At 48.8% G+C, this 21,833-nt stretch overlaps 1 protein-coding gene across 1 annotated transcript; it reads left to right on the top strand.

The window, feature by feature from the left end:
* Positions 1-1,678: 1,678 nt before the first annotated feature.
* On the top strand, positions 1,679-18,738 carry UBIAD1 (UbiA prenyltransferase domain containing 1). The gene is made up of 2 exons (XM_012791399.3): positions 1,679-2,542; positions 8,626-18,738. Exons 1-2 carry the CDS (start codon positions 2,014-2,016, stop codon positions 9,111-9,113), a joined length of 1,017 nt encoding a protein of 338 aa, XP_012646853.2. The 5' UTR covers positions 1,679-2,013; the 3' UTR covers positions 9,114-18,738.
* The last annotated feature ends 3,095 nt before the right edge of the window (positions 18,739-21,833 follow it).

The raw sequence follows: 21,833 nt of genomic DNA on the forward strand, positions 1-21,833 counted from the left end.
AAATGTCACATTTTCCACCTGTGTTTAACATCTACATTTTTTCATTAAAAATTTTCTAATATGTAATATATTCACTTTTCAAATCTCAAAATAAATGAATTATATTTATCATGAAAAGTCTTCCTCTACCCTTGTCCCCTTGACTGCTTATTTTCTTAGTTTTTTATGTATCCCTGGTTTTTCTGTATGCAAATACAAGCAAATACATAAAAATATATTCTTATTTTCCCCTTGTTACACTATATACACTGTTCTGCATTTTTAAAATTTTAGTGTATTTCGGAGATCTTCTCATCTTAGTATACGGAAAGCTTCCTTGTTTTTTCATTGTTGTTGTTGTTATAGTGCCTCGTATTCTATCATCACATGGTTGTACCATAATTTATTTTCCTAGTCCTCTGTAGATGGACACTTGTGTTGTTTCCAGATTTTTGCTATTTCAAATGCTGCAGTGAATGCCTTTATATGCATATCATTTCATTCCCTGGCAGCTATACCAAGATAAATTTCCGGAATGAGCATTATAGGGTCAGAAAGTTTTTTTTTTTTTTTTTTTTTTGAGACAGAGTCTTGCTTGTTGCCCAGGCTAGAGTGAGTGCCATGGCGTCAGCCTAGCTCACAGCAACCTCAAACTCCTGGGCTCAAGCAATCCTGCTGCCTCAGCCTCTCGAGTAGCTGGGACTACAGGCATGCGCCACCATGCCCGGCTAATTTTTTTATATATATATTAGTTGGCCAATTAATTTCTTTCTATTTATAGTAGAGACGGGGTCTCGCTCTTGCTCAGGCTGGTTTCGAACTCCTGACCTCGAGCAATCCGCCCGCCTCAGCCTCCCAGAGTGCTAGGATTACAGGCGTGAGCCACCGCGCCCGGCTGGGTCAGAAAGTTTTGATGAATGTTGTTGAATTGAGATTTTTGCCACCTTAAGGGTGACAAAGCCCTGGGTTTCTTCTAATTAATAATAAAAGATGGTTATATAGAAACAGTAATTAGTGCATTTGCAGGTTTCTTTTCTGTTTACAAAGAGCTTTCTGATTCATTATGTTAAAATAATAACTAATATTTATTGAGTACTTACAGTGTATCAGGGATTTTGGTGGACATTGTTAAAAGCACCTTGGAGTCAAACTAACTGAATCTGAAACTTGGTTCCAACACTTCTGTACATATTTCCTTATCTGTAAAACGGGAAAGATTATAGTACCTGTGTTGGTAGGCAGCGTTCTGGGGGTTAAACGCTAATAGTACATGTAGAGTACCTAAAACAGTATATGGCACATGTGATAGAGCCAGGACTTTAATACATCTGCTGATATATCGTCTGATTTGGCACTGTATGACACTTGGATTTGGCCGGCACGGGAAGCTTGTGCTGAAAGGTGAAGCAGCAGCTGCGGGGCGGGGTCCCCAGCCGGAGAAGGGCTGGGCCGAGGGGTCGCCGCCCCGCCCCGGCTCCCGGGCCCGCCCGCCCGTGGCCCCGCCCCTCGCCCTGGCCCCGCCCCACCGCTACTTCCAGTCTCGTTGGAGACACCTTCACTTCGCATTACTAGAACGACCCGAAGGCGTGTCGCTTTACGACTTATTGGGCACTTTCACTCGCCTGGCCCCGCCCCGCGCCAGCCCCGCCCCGCCCTCCGGCCCTGCTCGGTCGGGCCCGGCCGGCGCTGCCGCCGGGTGTTTCCGGGCCGGCCTCCAGAGGCCGGCGCACAAGATGGCGGCTCCGGCGGCTTGGGGGAGGCGGCTGCCGCTCGGCCCTGGGCTCTAGCGCGGGGCTGGGGCCGGAGACAGGCTTTGCCCAGGTGACGGGTGGTCGGGGCGGCGCCGCCGGGCCTGGTGGGGTGCAAGGCCCGCTTGCTGCTGCACCCAGATCCCGCTGCTTCCCCAGGCCTGCCCCCAGGCGGAGCCGAAGGAAGGTCAGGCCCGCCGCCCCGCCCAGTCCCGTCCCTCCCTTCCTCCGGGCGGTCACAGTGCGTGACTCACTTAAGAGTTAACTTCAGCCACGTGCAGAATCCATGGCGGCCTCGCAGGCTCTGGGGGAGAAGATTAACATCCTGTCGGGAGAGACTGTCAAGGTCGGGGAGAGGGACCCGCTGGGGAACGACTGTCCGGAGCAGGACAGGCTACCCCAGCGCTCCTGGAGGCAGAAGTGCGCCTCCTACGTGCTGGCCTTGAGGCCCTGGAGCTTCAGTGCCTCACTCACCCCCGTGGCCCTGGGCAGTGCCCTTGCATACAAATTTCAGGGCGTCCTGGATCCCAGGCTGTTGGTGGGTTGTGCCGTGGCTGTCCTGGCTGTGCATGGGGCCGGCAATTTGGTCAACACTTACTATGACTTTTCCAAGGGCATTGACCACAAAAAGAGTGATGACAGAACCCTGGTAGACCGAATCCTGGAACCACAGGATGTTGTCCGATTTGGAGTCTTCCTCTATACCTTAGGCTGTGTCTGTGCCGCTTGCCTCTACTCCCTGTCCCCTCTGAAGCTAGAGCACTTGGCTCTCATCTACTTTGGAGGCCTGTCTGGCTCCTTTCTCTACACAGGAGGTAAGAATTGGCCTGTTTTCTGTGCTGCAGGTCTTAGTCCCATGTACTGGAAACTGCTGGTTTTTATAGGAATTATAGGTGTGTCAAGAGTTATTTTCTAAATTAGGTCAGTTTACCTGAAATCATTGTGTGGGTCATGTGGATTATTTATTTGTTTGTTTATTTTGAGACAGAGTCTCACTCTGTTGCCCAGGCTAGAGTGCTGTGGCGTCAGCCTCGCTCACAGCAACCTCAAACTCCTGGGCTCAAGCCATCCGTCTGCCTCAGCCTCCTGAGTAGCTGGGACTACAGGCATGTGCCACCATGCCCGGCTAATTTTTTATATATGTATTTAGTTGGCCAATTAATTTCTTTCTATTTTTAGTAGAGACAGGGTCTCACTCTTGCTCAGGCTGGTTTTGAACTCCTGACCTTGAGCGATCCACCCGTCTCGGTCTCCCAGAGTACTAGGATTGAGCCACCAGGCCCAGCCTGGATTTTTTTAAAACATTGAGTTGAGAAGATCCTGGCTTAATTCACAGATGTTGGGCATGATTCAAATATATATGTGGACATTTTTTGTATCTAATTTCCTTTTGTTAATCATACCTTGTAATGCCACAGTTTCAAGTATTAGAGAAATTAAATTTGAAGAGCTCAAAACTATGCAGCTGATTATATCCAGGTAGTTTGCTGGGTGACTTCTTGCATGAGGCTGATTAAGGGCAAGTGGTTAAGCCCTATTTACTGAGCACCTATTATGTATCAAACACTCTTCTGTATGAACACAGCAATAACAGATCCTTGCCTTTGTGAAACTTATTATATATCATCGTGATAAGAGACAGAAAGTAAACATACAGAATTATATATAGGTAGGATGACCAATGTCTTGGTTTGCTCAAGACCAAAGCAGTTCCCGGGATGTGGAATTTTTGGTGTTAAAACTGGGAAAGTTCCTGGTAAGGCAGGTTAAGTTGGTCACCTAGGTTATAGTATATGAAAAATGATAAATGCTAAGGGAGAAAAAAAAGTAGAACGAAGGAGGACACAGATTACTATTTTAAGTAGTTTGATTAGGATAGGCTTCATCAAAACAGTAACACTTGAACTAGATTGAAGGCAGTGAGCAATGAGGAGGTTGACCAAGCAGATATCTGGGTGAAGAGTGTTTTAGGAAAAGGGAATAGCAGTGCCAAAGGCCTTCAGGCAGTAGTATGCCTGAAGAGCTTAAGGAACAGTAAGGAGTCCAGTGTGTGAATGAGGGAGAGAGTAAAGGGAGGTAAGTGAGAAGTGCATGTGGGGAGAGTAGGGAGGCAAAGCACAAATTATCACAAATTATACAGGCCTTGTAGGCCATGGAAATGGAGCGATTGCAGGCTAAGGTATTGAGAATGGAAAAGGGAATGAGAATGGGAAAGTGGGCAAGGGTAGAGGCAGGAAGAACATTAGGAGGCTTCTGCATAATCCAGGCATAATCTGTGGCTTGGATCCAGGGAGTGAACTGGATGTGAAGTAGAGAGTAACAGGAATTAAGCTCAGGTCAAACTCAATTTTGACCTGAGTAGCTGTAAGATGGAGAAGCTAAGGTTAGAATGTTTTTGGGGAGTGAGGAAATCAGGAGATTAACTTTGAAAAGCTTGATGTCTATTAGATCTCCAAGCAGAGATGTTAAACTTGGATATATATATATCCAAGTTCAGGGAAGAAGTCTGGGCTAGAGATATGGATATTTGGAGTCATTGACATGTAGATAAAGTTGAGATCTGGGTGAGATCATCAGAGTAGGAAGTATTGGTAGAAAAGTAAGGAGGACCAGGACTGAGCCCTGGAGCACACTCCAAAATTAGCAGGTGGAAGAGAAGAGAAGAAGCAGATAGAGGGGACTGCGAGTGAGCATCCAGAGGAATAAGAGGAGAACCAAGAAGCTGTGGTGTTCTGGCAGCCAATTGTGAAAAGTTCAATAAAGGAACTCAATGGGGTGCTGTAATAGAACATGTTTAAGGTGGTGCAGGTGAAGGGAAGAGGGCCTCTCTGTGAAGGTGACATTTAAACTAAAACTTGAAGGAAGGATAAGGAGCCAGCTATGGGGCAGAATTGGAATCTGATGGGGATATCAACTCCTTCAGGGCTGAAAGACTAGCAAGTGCAAATGTCCTGTGTGGGAGAGAGCTTGGCATCCTCTAGGATCTACCAAAAGGCCAGTGTGATCTAGAGGGAGAATGAGATACAGTTGGAGAAGTAGGTGGGGGCTAGATTCTACTGGTCTTTTTTTTTTTTTTGAGGCAGGGTCTCACTCTGTTACCCAGGCTGGAGTACAGTGGCACAGTCATAGTTCATTGCAGCCTCCAACTCTGGGGCTTAACTGATCCTCCTGCCTCAGCCTCCCGAGTAGCTGGGACTGTAGGCACATGCCACCATGCGCAGCTTGTTGTTTTTAAAATTTTTTGTAGAGTTGGGGTCTTGCTGTGTTGCCCAGACTGGTCTTGAACTCCTGGCCTCAAGCGATCTTCCCTCCTTGGCCTTCCAAAGTGCTGGGATTACAGGCGTGAGCCACCGCACCTGGCCCCGGCATGTAGTAGTACTTAATAAATATTCATTAAATGAAAAACAAGAAGACATTGAAGAAGATACTGAGCAGAGTAATGACATAATCTGGTTTAGGTTTTTTAATGTTGACTTTGACATATAATTGACATACAGTGGAATGCACAGATCTTTAGTGTTGCAGTTTGATGAATTTTGACAAATGCCTACAGCTGCGTAACCCACGCCTATCATGATGAAGAACAAACATTACCATCAGCCCGAAAGCTTCTTTGTACTTCTTGCCTGTCTTGTCCCATTCTCCCTGACATACCCAGAACAACTTCTGTTCTGATTTCCTTCACATAGATTAGTTTTGCCTGATCTGGAATTATTCAGTATGAACTAGTTATGTGTGCGTGTATCTTTGTTTATTTCAGTATGAACTCGTTAAGAGTTCATATGTCTAGCTTCTTCTGTTCAACATGATGTTTTTGAAATTTTTCATGTTATGTGTAGCAGTAGTTCCTTTGTATTGCTGGGCAGCATTCCATTGTATGAATATACCATAATTTGTTTATCCATTCTCCTGTTCAGGGTCATTTGGATTGTTTCCATATTTTGGCTATTATGACTGAACATTGATGTTCAAGTATTTTTGTGTTTTCATTTCTCTTGGGTAAATGCCTAGGAATGGAATTGCTGGATCATAGGGTAGGTGATATTTAATTTTATGAGAAACTGCCAACTGTTTTCTGAAGTGGTTGCACTATTTTACATTCCTACCCTCAATATGTGACAGTTCCAGTTGCTCTGCACCCTTGCCAACTTTTTGATTTATGTTTTAACAAATTAATTCTGGCTGCTATGTGGAGAACTGGCCCAGTATGTCACTGTGCTGTGCAGGCTCATTCAGAAAATGGTGTTGGGAGGGGTGGGATGCCTAAAAGGAAACTCCCAGGTGGGCTCCATCTCTGAATCTGGTGGAGCACACGAGCCTTGGGCCGTATTTCGGACACTGAGGAAACAGGGCTTTCTCCTCAAGGGCTCTGTCGTTTTCTTGTGTCAGATAACCTCAGGAAGGTTACCAGACCTCTTTCATCCCAAGAGTGGGTTTATGCTTGGTTTTTGTGTAGGACCTATTTAAGGTGAGGACACAGGTCTCTGTTCAACTTTGCTCAGGTCACTTTTTGCCCAGTGATCTGAGGAGGTGTTTGTGGAGAATCCAGCCAAAGTTCAAGGCTGTAGGACTGTTGCATTTTCTTCCGCAGCCAGAGCCCTGAAGGCAGTTGCGAGCTGAGAACATAAGCAGGAGAGTGGGCAGCTGTGGAGACGCTTGCGAGATCTGTGCTGGGAGTGCTCCTGCCCAGCCTCTTCAGGCAGGGGTAGTCCCCTGAATGTGTGAGATGTTGCAAGAGACATCACTTCACTAATTCAGAACTAGAGCTGGTGTTTTCTGCTTGTGGAAACTTCCTACCAGGGGCATGTCCTCAGACATGGCTAGGGGGATACGGAATTGGCTTGCTGGATGTTGGGGAGTGTCAGGGGCTTACCTGTGATGCCTTCCTTGGGCGTGCTTTGTTCTAAAGCCAATGAGCCCCAACTGCTAATGGGAAGGTAACCTTGGGCTGAATCTTGTTGTTTGGCTCCTGTTTTATTTTATTCTATTTTTTTGAGACAGGATCTGGCTTCCTTCACCCAGGCTAGAGTGCAATGGCCTGATGGTAGCTCACTGCAGCCTCGAACTCCTGGGTTCGAGTGATCCTCTTGCCTCAGCCTCACGAGTAGCTGGAACTACAGGTGCACACCACCATGCCTGGTTAATTTTTCTATTTCTTTGTAGAGACTGGGTTGCACTATGTTGCCCCAGCTGGTCTTGAACCCCTGGCCTAGGTGATCCTCCTACCTCAGCCTCCCAAAGTGCTATGATGACAGGTGTAAGCCACTTTGCCGGGCTCTCATGGTTTTAAATCCTCTGCAGATCATGGTCACTTATTCATTTTAAACTGCTTAAAATGTACCTGATCACCCAAGAGCTTTCTTTATTTTCTGATCCTGAGGCCATACCTTGTAGCTTGGTTAGATCTAGAGTTTCCTAAGCTTCTGTAGCAATATGTGTGTGAATCTTGTTCCTTGGCTCCCATTATTTTATTTTATTTTATTTTATTTTTTGAGACAAGGTCTGGTTCTGTCACCTCCTTCAGTGGGCACTTCTCACCTGCTTTACCTGTTTCAGTATGAGTGGGAGATGACTTTGGTCCTAAATTCCAGGTGCTTGTTACTGTAGCTCTGTGTTCAGTTCAGCCCTTGCACCAAGCATTGGGGAGTGAGCTGTGACCCAGCCAGACACAAGGCTGGGCCCTCATGGGACTTATAGTTTGGTGGGAAAAGCAGAGATTATGTAATTAGAAGCATGTTAAAGAACTTTACAAAAGGTAGTCAGGTTGCCATGGGGCAGGGGTACCAAATGTGGTTTAGGGGGTGAGGGGAGGCTGTCTTGAGGAATAGTCTTTAAAGTCCTAAAGGGTGAAAAGGCCTAAGCCAGGCAAAGAGAGGGGTTGTCTGAAAGCCCCGAGGGACTGAAAGAAGTCTGGGTGGAGGGGACGGGACGGGAGGGGAGGCAGGAGAGACAGTCAGGGCTAGAGGTGAGCCAGGTTAAAGATCCAGGACTTTCATGCTCAGGGCAGTTGTTGATAAAGCTTAAGGTGCGTGCTGGGGAAAGGAGAGTGGTTAGAGTGGTATTTCTAAAGGCTTGCTCCAATTGCGTGTGGAGATTAGGGATGGGGAAGGGAGGTTGTTATAAGATTGGAAGCCAAGGGACCAATTTGGAGAGTGTTACAATTTTCTAGGCATAAGATGACTGTGATTTGGATTTGAAAATTAGAATGAAATGGGATGGAGAGAATAGGCAGGTTTGAAAAAAAAAATGGTTAGACAGGCTTTGAAGTAGATTAGCAGGACAGAGTGGGAATTAGGGATGGTTTTGTTTTAACATGGGAGCCAGGGAAGGGAAACAGCGATATGCCTCGGCTGTCCTGCCCATTTTGCTCATTGCAGGGTGAAAGTTTCTTTATGTGGAATTTTGCAGTGTGATTCACTGGGGTTTTCAAAACCAGAAAATGTCTCCAGAGATTGTGGGGGAAGGAGGTGGAAAAGTAGTGGGCTGGGGTGGCTATTCTGTGAGGGACTTGTCTCACAGAGTCTCGCAGGATTTGGTGAAGGGTGAAAAAAGCAAAGAACTCGATTGTAAGACCTTTAGATCCCTCGCAGTCTCTTCCATTGAACTACGTATGTAGTGGGAGCCCAGTGCTCTCTGTTGGGGGAAAGTAGGGAGGGAAACGTGGGTATGAACCTGAGAAGAGAGGCTTCGAAACCTAACTGGGCATCCTTTCTGCATCTGTGTCATTGCAGAAGAAATGAGATTTTGCTCTAGCAGGGAAAGGAATGGAATGAGTGCCTACCCTCACAGTCTAAGGATTCACCGTTCCCAGCGGAGGTGTCCTGCCTCTTGACTGGTGAACAGTCCCTAAATTTCCAGCCCTGATCTCACACCAACTCTCTGGGTTTTCTGGCCGCAGGAATTGGATTCAAGTATGTGGCTCTGGGAGACCTCATCATCCTCATCACTTTTGGCCCACTGGCTGTGATGTTCGCCTATGCCGTCCAGGTGGGGTCCCTGGCCATCTTTCCACTGGTCTATGCCATCCCCCTTGCCCTTAGCACCGAGGCCATTCTCCATTCCAACAACACCAGGGACATGGAGTCCGACCGGGAGGCCGGCATCGTCACACTCGCCATCCTCATCGGCCCCACCTTCTCCTACATTCTCTACAACACGCTGCTCTTCCTGCCCTACCTGGTCTTCAGCATCCTGGCCGTGCACTGCAGCATCAGCCTGGCCCTGCCCCTGCTCACCATCCCCATGGCTTTTTCCCTCGAGAGACAGTTCCGAAGCCAGGCTTTCAACAAACTGCCCCAGAGGACTGCCAAGCTCAACCTCCTGCTGGGACTTTTCTACGTCTTTGGCATCGTTCTGGCACCCGTGGGCAGTCTGCCCAAACTTTAAGGGGACCAGTAGCTCCCCCACAACATGTCTCCCTTTCTTGGAATAGGATGAAGTCAGAGCCTCCGAGAAGGCAGTGTGACTTGGCAGTGAGGGTACTAAGCATGGGTGTGAACTCCTACATTTTTTTTAGTTATTATTATGTTCTTAAAGATAATCTGTTGTTTTTGTCTTTCCATTTTTATGGGGAACTTTGAAACCACTCTGGTATCAGAAGGTGACTTGGACACATGGTTCTGTTTTATTTATAATTTCCACTAGAGGGTGTTGTCAAGTCACTTTACAATGGAATGGACTGTGTTCCTCCTTGTTCGGCACAAAATGTCTTAAGACTTTGTGAAGGATCTGCCAGGTCTGGCTGCTATCCTGAGAGAGCCGTAGTAACTAGGCAGAGTGTCGTAGGACATGGTGATGATTGATGCCAAGCCCATTAACACGGGCGGCACCTGTCTCTTGCTCTCAGTGCTGGCGTCCCGAGACATGCTGCCTGAGAAAGTCCCTCATTAACAGCCTTGTGGCTCCTGGCTTTTGCCTAAATTGTGATTCAGACTTTTTTGTCTTTCATCTCTCCCTTGACTTCGTGCAGCAGTTGAGGGAAAGTGTCCAATCATCCTGCAGCAAGACAGTCAAACCAGGGACTGGGAGGAAAAAAAACCACCTGGAGACAGCTGAGAAAATCAGTCTGCTTTTGGATAAAAATTAATAGGGTGGCTGTTTTCCCTTTGTGGAATCCACTAGAATGACAAGAAGGACTCCCAGCCCTTTCAGTAACTACCAGGAGCCTGAAATTGTAGAGGCACTGCCGTCCTTGTGGGATACTCCAAGCCACTGGGCTCCCTCCCCACCATTGCCTCTCCCCCACGCCCACCCTCCATCTCTATTGTGTTCCCATTTGTGTGTTTCCCATTTGTGGAGCCAGACTATTGGGGCAACAGCTTAGCACCTGAGTTTGAAACAGTTGCCCCTCCCTGCTGAGCCACAGGATGGGCTGAGCAGGGACCCGATGAATGTACGAGCCAATGGACAACAGTCCTGAGCCCTGTTCAGCGAGTGACAGGTCCTGCCAGTGAAGGAACTGCATCTTTATCCTTGGAGGCAGACATGCATTACTGACCCTGCCTCTCCCCAGGTCTCCGCCTCTCTCCAGGTGTCCGTTGCCTTGTGGACGGATAGTTGAGGGCTTCAGTGAAGTCACACTCAGAGGGAGGGATTCCAGTGTTGATCATAGCTGCTTTTCATTGCATTGCCTCTAAGTGTAATTTCTGGGCTAGAATTGCTCAGCTACATTTGGTCTAAGACTGAAAGAGATTGAAACTGTCATCATTGTTATTTTATTATAGCCAATTCTGGTAGGTGTTTCAAGGTCTTGACCTGCAGAAAATGACATGATAACTGGTTCTTAATCCTTCAGATCAAGCTAATTATGATTTGGCTCCTTGAGTTAGAATTGGGCAGCTTATTTGGAAATTGCAAAAGTTCCTCTAAAATTCAAGGTGGTTCGTCTACCAGAGAGCCAGAATCCTGGAAGAGCCCAGGAAGAAGGGAATGAAAGATGACCTTTCTCTCCCACCCTTCTTCCCAGCACCATTTTTGTTTCACGCCAGGCTTGTGCCATTTTGGTGCTCACAGGGTTTTGCCTTCAGAAAAACTCTTCTGACCTCTCCTTGGAGCGGGCCATTGTCACTTAGGGCTCACCCCTGAAGCTGGAGGACCAAGGGCTCCCTGCGTCCATGGACCAGACCCGCCTTTGTGGCTGCTCCCATGGCGGTTGTCAGCCGCTGCACTGTGCCCCGGTGCAGATTTTAATGCGTATTTTTATATATAAATGTTCCAAAAGGCCAAATTTGGTGCCAGCTTTTATATGCAGGTCGTTATAATTTGTATTTTGTCCCTATTATGTTTCTATGAAGGTTTTCTTTAGACTTAATTAAAAAAAAGAAAGAAAATGTTCATTCATGGTCTGCCTATTTTTCTTTGCTTCCCTCCTATTTCTCTTATTGTCTGAGTGTGAACTTGGACTCGTCAATCTCAGGGGGACCAGAGTGGGGACAGTGGACATTCAGGATCGGGGAAGGGCACTTGATCTTTGGTGATGAATTTGGATAGGGTTTGACCAGATTTGATGGGTCCTTACAAAAGGCAGTAGGGACCACTTTGAGCTAGTACAGATTTGCCAAGAGCCAGTCAGCAGCCGAGCTAGATTAACCTCATTTCATTTTTCCTTTTCTTGATAGGGTCACTGCTGATACAGACAGAGAACATGTAGTAGATTGAGCACGTTTGAGTTTCAGCTAGGCATTTGCCAATATATCCTATGCAGAAGGCAGAGATATGTGGGATGGATAACAGTGTAGTTAGATGAATTCCTGAGACTGAATAAGTGGCAGGAGAGAGCTGACTGATCAGCATGTCAGTGTCGGCTGGAAGGAAGCCTTCAGCAGCACGTGCAAGCCCTCCCTCTGCCCTTTGCCTGGCTGGATTCATCACCTGTTACTAATGACTCCAATGAGGCAGCCAAAATTGCAGGTTTCATGAACCTTGGAGGAAAAGCTTACAAAATGACTGACAATTAGGATCCTCATAGATCAAAAGCCTGCTTTGATGGGTCAAAAGAAAAATTTAGCATGAATAAATACAAAGCAATATACTGGGGTCCCAAAAATCAACAGCATAAACATCAGGAAGGGGGAGATCTGCAGCTTCATAGCCAGGGAGATGTGGCGGGTAGAAATTTTATCAGTGACTCTTGAATCACATGCCTTTATTTCTTTGAGTCAGTTTATTCTGTTCCCCAAGCTAGCGGTTAGAAATTCAGCCCCAGTCACCTCTTGAGCCCCTTTCCATCTGTTTGATCACCCAGGACTCCTGGGTCTCTGTGGGGCCAGAAGCCAGGGATTTGGGCTGGACCCTTGCTCCTTTTGCCTACTATCTGTGAGGTCACCTCTCTGCTACTTGATGCTGGCATTTGGCTGTGGAATTTACCCTTGTCTTGGACACTGTTCCTCTAGAAAGGTTCAGAATACTCCTTCCTGCTGACAAGTACTGCGGGCCTTTGGGCACTGGTCCCTGTCACCCCATTCCCATTTCTACCCAGTCTTAGGCTACTACCATGCTCCCCCTGATCTACCCTGTCCACCTCCCCTACGCAAACCATTTCCCTTCTTCCCCACCCTTTGTAGGACCTTTGCCCAAGATTCCACCCAGGGGACCTCTGGGAGTTCAATGCTGGCTTCTGGAGCCAGGTGGGGAAACGTGAATACGTCTTATGTTGTCTTACTAACTTTTCTGTTACTCCTGTGTTAAAAGTAACACCTGAGCCTGTGACCTGGCCTGAAGCTCAGTTGCAGTCAGTAGTGAGCTCCAGCTTCCACAAGAGTTAATGGGATTCAAGGTTGAATTAATAGGAGATCAGAGTCCAGAACAAGGAAGGCAGAAGTCCTGCCCATCCCTGTGTTGGTCATCCCACACACGGTGGGCTGGGGCCAGTCCTGGACACCTTCTTTCCTTCTTTTCTTCTAGATAGTCAATGTAGTGATAGATCAAGAACATGCATGGATATCATACACTTGGATTTCAGCAAGGTATTTGACAATATGCTATGAAATGCGGGATGGATGGAAGTACAGTTAGAGGAGTTTTATTTCTGTGTGCACGTGTGTGCACATGTCTGTGTCTTCACATTGGTAACACCCGTGGCAGGCAGAGACTTTGCATTTCTTAGTGTGGGAACCACATTTCGAAGATGTTATTAACACACTGGATCTTATCCAGAACTCAGTTGGCAGGTTGGTGAGGGCACATTAGACTGTCAGCATACAAAGGGGACTCAGGAGAGGGCTGTCTCAGGAAGAGGGATTGGGCTTTTGTTTTTTTCCTTTTTTTGTTTTTGCATGTGGGTTCAAAGGGTAAAACTAGGACCAATGGGTAGAAGTTACGTGGCGCCAAGTTTCAGCGCCAAGAACCTAAGAAGGTTCTTCGTACATCAAGAAGAACCTTCTAGCCATTAGAGGAGTCAACAAGTGGGATGTTCAAAATGTCCTGGTAGGGGGTGAATTCCCAGTGACTAGAGGCATTCAAGCGAAAGGATGGTTTCTTGCCCGGAACATTGAAGTAAAGAGTCACATCAGAGAGGGCTTGGATGAGAAGACCTTTAAGGGTCTCCCAATCCTGCAGTATATTAATAATTGTTCTGTTATTATGAGATTGTCTTAGACCTGCACCCAGGGCTTGGGAGAACAGAGTATAAGAAACATGTTGACATCTCTTCTCCTTGATGTCAGATTGTCTATCAGATTGTCTGTCTATCCACTCCTTAAGAGGCACAGGTGTGACTGATATTCCTTTTTAAAAAAGGTTATGTATATAAATATAGATACGCACAGTTGATTTCACCCTCGAAAGCCCTTGAAGTGAGGAGGATGACAGCTCCTTACCTCCGAGCCCCGAGGACCGCTCTGCTGCTAATGGACTGTCAGCCTCTTTCATTACGGGCTCCAGACTGTGCAGGCTGGTGTAAAACTAGTGCCTCTGGCAAGAACCTGGCACTTGGGTCTCAGCCAGTTGACATTTGTGATTTGCCCTTCTTCAAATTGGGACAGCCCTCCCACAGCAAGTGACTAAGCCACGAAGCCGAATGGTGGTATAAACCAAGTTGGGTCCCTGCCTGAGGAGGTGGCAAGGGCTGAGTCCGGGGGTGGGAGAAAGGCTGTAATTGCAAGGCACAGACCCCCCCCCAGAAGGTGCAAGGGCTCTGGGAGGACCAGTGAGGGTCTCCGTCGGGCTACAGGGTTACAGGAAGTTGGTCTGGGGTCCTATTGTGATGTTAATGGCCGAGAGGCAAGGGGTACTCCAAAGTCCACACTCCTGCACTCCAGCCATGTCCTTGCTCCTCTCTGCCCCAGTTTGGCTTAGAATTAATTACCTCCCATTAGGGTCACAAATGGGTTTCACAGGGAAGACAATGGCACAGTGCGTGCTGTGCATCTATTAATTTGTCAACATGTTTATGATCAATTTCCCAGCAGGTGGTGGGACTAGAGTGTAGGGACCATGCTTTATTTACCGTCCTGTCTCAGCACTGGCACAGTGCGCGGTGCGACAGCGCAGGCGCTCAGTCACTGGCTGTTGAATGGCTGAGTTACAGGGGAGGGGCTCACCGACAGGTGGGTGTGAGAGTTTGGACCACTGCATCACATCAGCCGAGAGTGGAAAGGAACAGTGGCAATAACTCTTAAGAGCTTTTACGATCCAGTGCATATTCCTGACCCGTGGAAGCCTCTAAACAAATAGGTGTTGGATGACTGGCTGAGTGAATAGCAGTCATAAAACTGTCATTTGTTGAATGTTCACTATGGGCCAGGCACTGTGCTGGTACTTACATACATTCTTTTATTGTTCTTAACAACCCCACAAATGGGGTATTAAGATCTGCTTTTCATAAGAGAAGAAGCTTTTTTTTTTTTTGACACAGTCGTGAGACTGCAATAAGAGAAGAAACTGAGGTGCAGGGAGATTATTAAATTTTGTCAGGGTCACCCAGCAAGTAAACGATAGAACAGTGATTCAAAACTTAGTCTATTTCAGGGCAAGTTCTGCCCCTCAAGTCTCTGTATGTCTGTAGTGCCTTGCACACAGAGACCCAGTCCTTTGGTCTGCCCTCAGGGTGAGGAAGAGGAAACAAGCTCACCCAGTGGTGAGTGCCTGAGAGGGGGCTTCAGAAGGATCAAAGACCGACAAGACCTCACGGTTACCCTCAGGCTCTTAGGCAGGGGCTCCTGGAGTTGCTGCCCGGTGTGTGAGTGATTGGGCCAGCTGCAGGCCTATGGAGGTGTCCCATGTGCCAGTGTCAGGAGGTGGCTCCCATCAGAGTGGAGTGGCCATCCCCTGGCTGGTGGCACTCTAAGGCAGGAAGCAGAGAGCCTGACATGAGCAGGTGGAGGGAGAGGAGGTGCCCAGGGCCCGCCCAGTGCTGCTCCATCTTGGCACTGGTCTGCCGCACTCGGGTCTTCAAGGTGAGGTCCCCTTGGGCTCTTGGCCCTGTGTCCCCCAAAATCCCCAGGAGGCAGCTCTGTAGGGATAATAGTTAAGGTTGCTTCTCTAACCTGCTCTGGCTAGTGGGGCCAAAGTTTTGAGTTGAAGTCTGCCCACCCCTAGGTAATGGGGAGTGGCTACTACTCATGCACGATGTTGGGAAGGAAGGCCCATTCTCAGGTGTTTAACCTAAGCATAAATTTCTTACGCCTCTGTCCCCTATCTGCCCATCTTCGTTTTTCTCTTCTGCAGTCCTCAGCAGATCATAGCACCCACATCAGGAGCCCCTAGAAGCTGCCAGTGACCTGCCCCCTGAGAATGTGGCTGGCCACCTGGGGAGAGAGTGGAGGGAGCCCCTCCCCCCTCAGGATGCTGATGGTTATAGAAGTGTTCGGGACACAGAAGACTCACTGTTTGAGTTCAGCATGCTTATGTTAGGAGAGGAGGTTGACACTTGTCAACCACAGAACAGACAACAACCACAGAGCCCAGAGGGTAGAGTTGGGGCCGCTGGGTGGAGTGGCTTCCAGGAAGAGGTGATGATAAGCGGTGATAAATATTTCTAGGAAGAGGTGGCTGTGAGAGGGGATTGTTCCCTGGGAAACCAAGGTGCTGGTGGGCAGCTGTCCCCATTCCCCGGGTGGAGAAAGCCATGTGATTGCTGCCTGAGAGAGTGAGTCAGCCTCCTGGCTGCACAGCCAGGCAACTGGATTGTTGAGGCAGGTATGCCAAGGGCATTTGACCACTGCCAAGGTCAAAGCCTTCTGAAGAACGAAAATCCTGACACCTCCTTGCGGAGAAACGAACAGGAGGGGATGGTGGAGAGTTTAATCATCTAAAGCTACCGATACTTAATTAAGATGAATGGCCTTGGGAAACGCAATGGCCCAGGGAAGGCGTCCTGTGACGCAGGTGTGCTGTGCCCAGGACTCCTGCCAATCAGAAGAGTCCTTCGGCTCTGGGCTGCAGGAGGTCAAGGGAATGCCAGGTGAGGTGGAGCCCAGATTTGGGGGAGGTGCTGAGGGGGTCATAGGTCACCACTGTTACCAACTGGAAGGATCTTCCAGTTGACACTTCCCCTGGCCAAGGACCTGGACTGAGAGCCTGCTCTGTCCCAGGAGCAAGATGAATTTGCACACCCCTGCCCTTTGAGGACTCACAGTGAGCTGGTGGAGAGAGCACACAGACATACATTATCCTGATGCCATCCCAAGTGTCATAATAGGGGCACAAGGGGCTGTGGGGGAATGAGGGTAGAAGAGATTGATTTCTCATGCCCCATCATTCAGACGTTGATCAGATCTTCCACACCTGTCTTCTGGCCTCTGCTTCCCTCTGGCGCCATCTGCAGGTGGCTGCAAGACCAGTCACAACTGGTTAGCAAGCATACGTTGCAGGCACCTGGGAGGTGTAACAGTGAATGACACTTGGTCCCTATCCTCAGGAAACTGAACCTCAGAGGAAAGATAGGCAACAGGCACTCCTTCTGTCACTCATGGTGAATTGCAGAGAGCTTGGGCTTTGGAGTCTGACAGCACTGGGTGAAAGTCCAGGCTCTATGGCTCACCCCCTGGGTGCACTCAGACAAGTTACATAACCTCCGTGAGCCTCCAGTTCCTCCTCCGCAAAGGAGGATGATGGTATTTTTGCCTTCTAGGGTATTTTGAGGTTTCAAGAGTGCTCAGAGAATACTTAGCACAGTGCCTGGTATGTAGTTGACACTTTAAAAAGTGTGTCCACTTTTTCTTCCCGTTGATGAATATTTTAGAATGTGGCTCTTTCTCAAACTTTCCTGCCAAAGGGCAGAGGACCCACAGCTGATGGGACTATGTTCTTCACTATACCTGGCACAATGCCTGGTACATTCATGCATTCATTTAATAAACATGTGTTGAGCACCTAATAAGTACCAGGAACTGTGTTAAAAACTAAAAACAGAAAACGAAGAGCACCAGGTCTCTGCCCTCACGCAGCTTAGAAGGTAGTAAGGGAGCTAGAAGAGAAAAGAAACAACTATTTGTTGTGAAACTGTATGCTATGGTCTGAATGTTCGTGTCCCCAAAATTCATGTGTTGAAACCTAATCCCCAGTGTGATGGTATTAGGAGGTGGAGACTTTGGGGGACGATTAGGTCATGAAAGGAGCGTCCTCATGAATGAGATTAGTGTCCTTATAAAAGAGACCCCACAGGTTGCCTTGCCCTTTCCACCAAGTGGGGACACAGCTGGAAGGTGTCATTTAGTCAGAGGAAGGTGTCAGAAAGTCAGCCTTCACCAGATACAAAATCTGCCTTGATTTGGACTTCCCAGCCCCCAGAACTGGGAGAAATAAATTTCTGTTGTTTATAAGTTTATGGTATTTTGTTATGGCAGCCTGAATGGACTAAGGCACTGTGTCAGGGGTTGCGGGGGGCCTTTGGCAGTTCCCTAAGGGGCTCTGCTCTGGCACCAGCACCAGGTTCCATGGGGAAACCAAGGGCTGACCCATTTACAGCCTTTCTGTTAGGAGAGCCAAGCTTGGTTGTGCTGAGACAGGAATCCCAGTGGGGTGACTATGGAAAAGGTGGGGTCCTGGCCTTGGGACCAGAGATTGTCAGGGTAGCTCTGTTGCTGAGCAATGGGCACAGAAGCCAATACTATGGCACTTTTGAGAAAAGAAAAGCTTTAGGCTGGGCGCGGTGGCTCACACCTGTACTCCTAGCACTCTGGGAAGCCGAGGCAGGAGGATCGCTCAAGGTCAGGAGTTCAAAACCAGCCTGAGCAAGAGTGAGACTCCGTCTCTACTAAAAGTAGAAAGAAATTAATTGGCCAACTAAAAATATATAGAAAAAAATTTTAGCCGGGCATGGTAGCACATGCCTGTAGTCCTAGCTACTTGGGAGGCTGAAGCAGGAGGATCGCCTGAGCCCAGGAATTTCAGGTTGCTGTGAGCTAGGCTGACACCACAGCACTCTAGCCAGGGCAACAGAGTAAGACTCTGTCTCAAAAAAAAAAGGAAAAGAAAAGCTTTGTTGCAAGTTGACTGGCAAGGAGACAAGAGGTCACATTCAAATCTGTCTCCCGAAGCTGGGGTCTGGGGCAGGTCTTATAGGTAGAGAGTAACACAACGAGGCAGACAGGAAGATGCAGTGCGGCGATACCTACTGAAACAAAACAGAGCACCCATGGCTTCCTAATTTAGTCCCTGTTCCTTGATCCCAGTGCTTAGGTTCCACCCATGGTTGACCTTTTCGTTCCGGCCCACTCTGGGGTCCTGAATAGGGCATACCTGGTTCATCTGGGCATGCTCAGGTTATGTGACTTGCAACCTGCTTTCACCAAAAACAATTCAACATTTGGTTACATTTTTTTCTGACAGAGTTGAACCAGATTGAATTGGTTCTGCAATTACAGCTTCTCATCCAGCAGCCCTGGGGGCCTGATCGTTGAGCAGGTGCTAAGGAAGGGCCGGATGGGGAGACAGATTGTCTTGCCCCTGGTTGTGAGAGGCCTGTCCTTTAGAGAGGCTCCAGGAATCTCTAGGGTCAAGGCAGTGGTGACATATCCTGGGGTTGCAGTCCAAGTTCAACAAGGGAAGAACATCCAGAAACCGTCTGAAGTCTGACTTATCACAGTTGTCTGTGTTTTTAAAAAGCGTCCACGTGTACGTGTGCGCACTTGTGTACATACAAGGACACCCGCCGCCCACCGACAGGGCATTTGTCACACTGGGTATTCCATAGGCTCTGAACATGAATGGAACCCAATGCAAGGAGAGACAGGTTGTGAAACAATCTCGATTACCAGATAACCAGTCTCCGTGCAATTCCAGAGAGGATTAAAGGGAACCATGGGCATTGTGAGCGAATGACAGCACAGAGCTGCTCCGGGCAGAGGTGGGGAGGTGGAGCCTGTCTTTACCCTGCCAGCTCAGAGCAGATGTTGGGCTCTGGGGCTGGTGGCTCTGCTGAAAAGAGCCGTGCCTTTTCCAAGAAGGAGCGGAGAGGGGATGGTGAGGGGTGCAGATAACCAGGTTGGCCGTGCAGATGGAGCGCTGTGGAATCTGGGCCCTGGGCCCTCCGCTGGGCCCCTTGTCCCTCTCAGGGGTGGGAGTGGCAGCAGCCTGTCCGGGCCACCCAGCCACAGCCGTGGGGCGAGCCGCTACCCCCTGGATCCAGGCAGCAGCATGGGGCTCACCAAGCCCTTCTCCGTGCAGGTCTCACCGCGGCCTCCCCACGGCCTTGACAGGAGAGAGCTGGCCTGTTTCAGGGGCCGAGTGGTTCGGTGACTCACTCAAGGCCACACAGCCGAGGAGTGGGAGCATCATTGTCACCGCTCTTCTGACTCTGATGCAGCGCTCATTCAGTTAAAAATCTTTTTTACTTTCAACACTTCTCCTTTCTTTTGAAGGGGAGGAAAATGCATGATGGGTTGTTTTTTCAAAAATCTCATTTTCAATTTAAATCTCCTTTATAATGTTGAAAGAGTCACAGCTGCTTCTCTCTTCATTGTCTTCCTCGCCAGTTCTCTTTCCTGGCTCTCCTCCCCTGCCCTCCCCTCACCCTCCCTGCAGCTCCCCACGCACGGCCTGCTCACGCTGGGGCCCCTGGGTGTGGGGGAAGAGGTCAGGTTGAGGGGCCCCCTTGGAGGGAGGGTCTCACAGGGCCCCCCTGTTTGAGAAGGTGGTGGAATTTTGTGTTTGCTGTGCACAGTGTGACTGCAGGAAGTCTTCTCGGCCACGCCTGCGATCTGGAGTCAGCCGACAGAAAATTCGCGGCCCCATCTCACCAGCCTCTCGCTCAGGCCTTCTGCCGTCTGACCTGAATTAGGATCACATGTGCGTGTCATCACATCTTAGACTCAGAGCAATTCCACAACCGAGTTATGATAGCCCCCATTTTATAGATGAGGAAACTGAGGTTCCTGCAGCATGTTAAGCTCTTATCTATCAGTATCCCTAGACTACAGCTGCCCAAGGTCCCAGCGCTGGTGGCAGGGCTGCGGGGAAAAGCCAGGTCCTTTGACTCCCAGCCCAGTGCCTTTCCCCTGTGCTCTATGGAATGGGCTGGTGTCCTGTCCTTGGTCCCAGCCTCGAGAAGGCAGGAGTGAGGTTGGAGGACTTGTGGCTTCCAGGTTCGCCCTGGGGCCCAGCCCACCAGAGATTTAAAAACACCAGCAAGAGGCTGATCTGGAGAGCAGCAGCAATGGCTCCCCAGGTGAGGATAAACACCAGCCAGCAAGGAGCGCTGACGGGGACATAATCTCCCTGAGAAATGACAGCGCCAGTTGCTTCTGCAGCTGCAGGGCTGCATCTGGGCCCCAGTGCTGACGCGCACTCCGCCCCCATATCTGCATCGTCACCGGCTTGTTGGAAAAACAGATGTTATTGTCCTCTGTTCCTGTCCCTTTGTCCCTAATAGGCACTTAAATGCAGGAGAGGGAACAAGAAACGGAGAGAGAATTGTGTGACTATTTCAGGCTCTTTCCTAAAGCGTGCACTTCCATGGGACTTGGGGTTTGGGGTAGAATTGGTGCAGGGAGGGACCCCTTTTCCCCTGCCCTGAGTGTTCCTGGGACAGCACTGAGCGAAACTGTCCTGTTGGCCCAGGGCAGTGGGTGCGGGGGACCGGTTCTCGGAGGAGTTGCCTACCTTCTCTCTGAGATCTGCACCTCAACTAGACCTAAGCTGATGTTACAGGGAAGGGACACTGGGGACCTCTGGCCTTCTGCCTGGACTCCCAGAGTTTGGAAGATTGGCAAGTGAGAATTCTACCGCTGAACCACCAATGCTGGATTAGTTTGGAAGATTGGATGAGGTCAAGGACTGAGGAGATCAAACTCTTCCATTCTTGTTTGAGTTTCATTCATTCATTTATTCATTCAACAATTTGCTAAGGAAATTTTTTTTTTTTTTGAGACAGAGTCTCACTGTGTTGCCAGGGCTAGAGTGCCGTGGCGTCAGCCTAGCTCACAGCAACCTCAGACTCCTGGGCTCAAGCAATCCTCCTGCCTCAGCTTCTCAAGTAGCTGGGACTACAGGCATGTGCCACCATGCCTGGCTAATTGTTTTCTATATATTTTTAGTTGGCCAATTAATTTCTTTTTATTTTTTTAGTAGAGATAGGGTCTCCCTCTTGCTCAGGATGGTTTCGAACTCCTGACCTTGAGCAATCCTCCCGCTTCGGCCTCCCAGAATGCTAGGATTACAGGCGTGAGCCACCTCGCCTGGCCTGCTAAGGAAATTCTTAAAGGCTGAACCCTACACCTAAGAGCAGCAGGCGGGTTTGCAGTAGAAAGCTTGTCATGGAAAGGACAGTACATCCTCTTACACCAGGTTGCCATAGCTATGATTTACTGGGAGCTCGGAGGCTCTCCTGCACCTCAATAGCTCTGCATCATCCTGCCTTGGTGCCCTGAATTCCACCATTCGTCAGTCCTTTGAATGCAGGCACTATATTTCCCAAAGGTCCTTGCCAAAATACAAGTGCATAACTGAGGAGGTTCTCACGGAGGAAAAAGAAGCGCCTGTCACCGTGGAGAGCAGAGGATGGGGCCTGCAATGAATGCTGCACAAGACGGGGACATTGTGATGGGAGAAAGATAAGAAATGTCCAGCCCACGGGCCGCCTTGGGAGGGATGACCTGAGCGAATTAGGAATTTAGGGGGAGCCGTTCTGAGAGGGACCCAACTCTGCTTTGAGACTGGCCATGTAAG

Source organism: Microcebus murinus, chromosome 2 (assembly GCF_040939455.1).
Source record: "Microcebus murinus isolate Inina chromosome 2, M.murinus_Inina_mat1.0, whole genome shotgun sequence".
NCBI classification, from domain to species: Eukaryota; Metazoa; Chordata; class Mammalia; order Primates; family Cheirogaleidae; genus Microcebus; species Microcebus murinus.

What these genes read in the sequence shown, in the direction of transcription:
- UBIAD1 (XM_012791399.3), top strand. Translation starts at nt 2,014, where the DNA reads ATGGCGGCCTCGCAGGCTCTGGGGGAGAAGATTAACATCCTGTCGGGA. An exon ending in CTCCTTTCTCTACACAGGAG is followed by an intron (nt 2,543 to 8,625) that starts GTAAGAATTGGC and finishes TTCTGGCCGCAG; the next exon opens with GAATTGGATTCAAGTATGTG.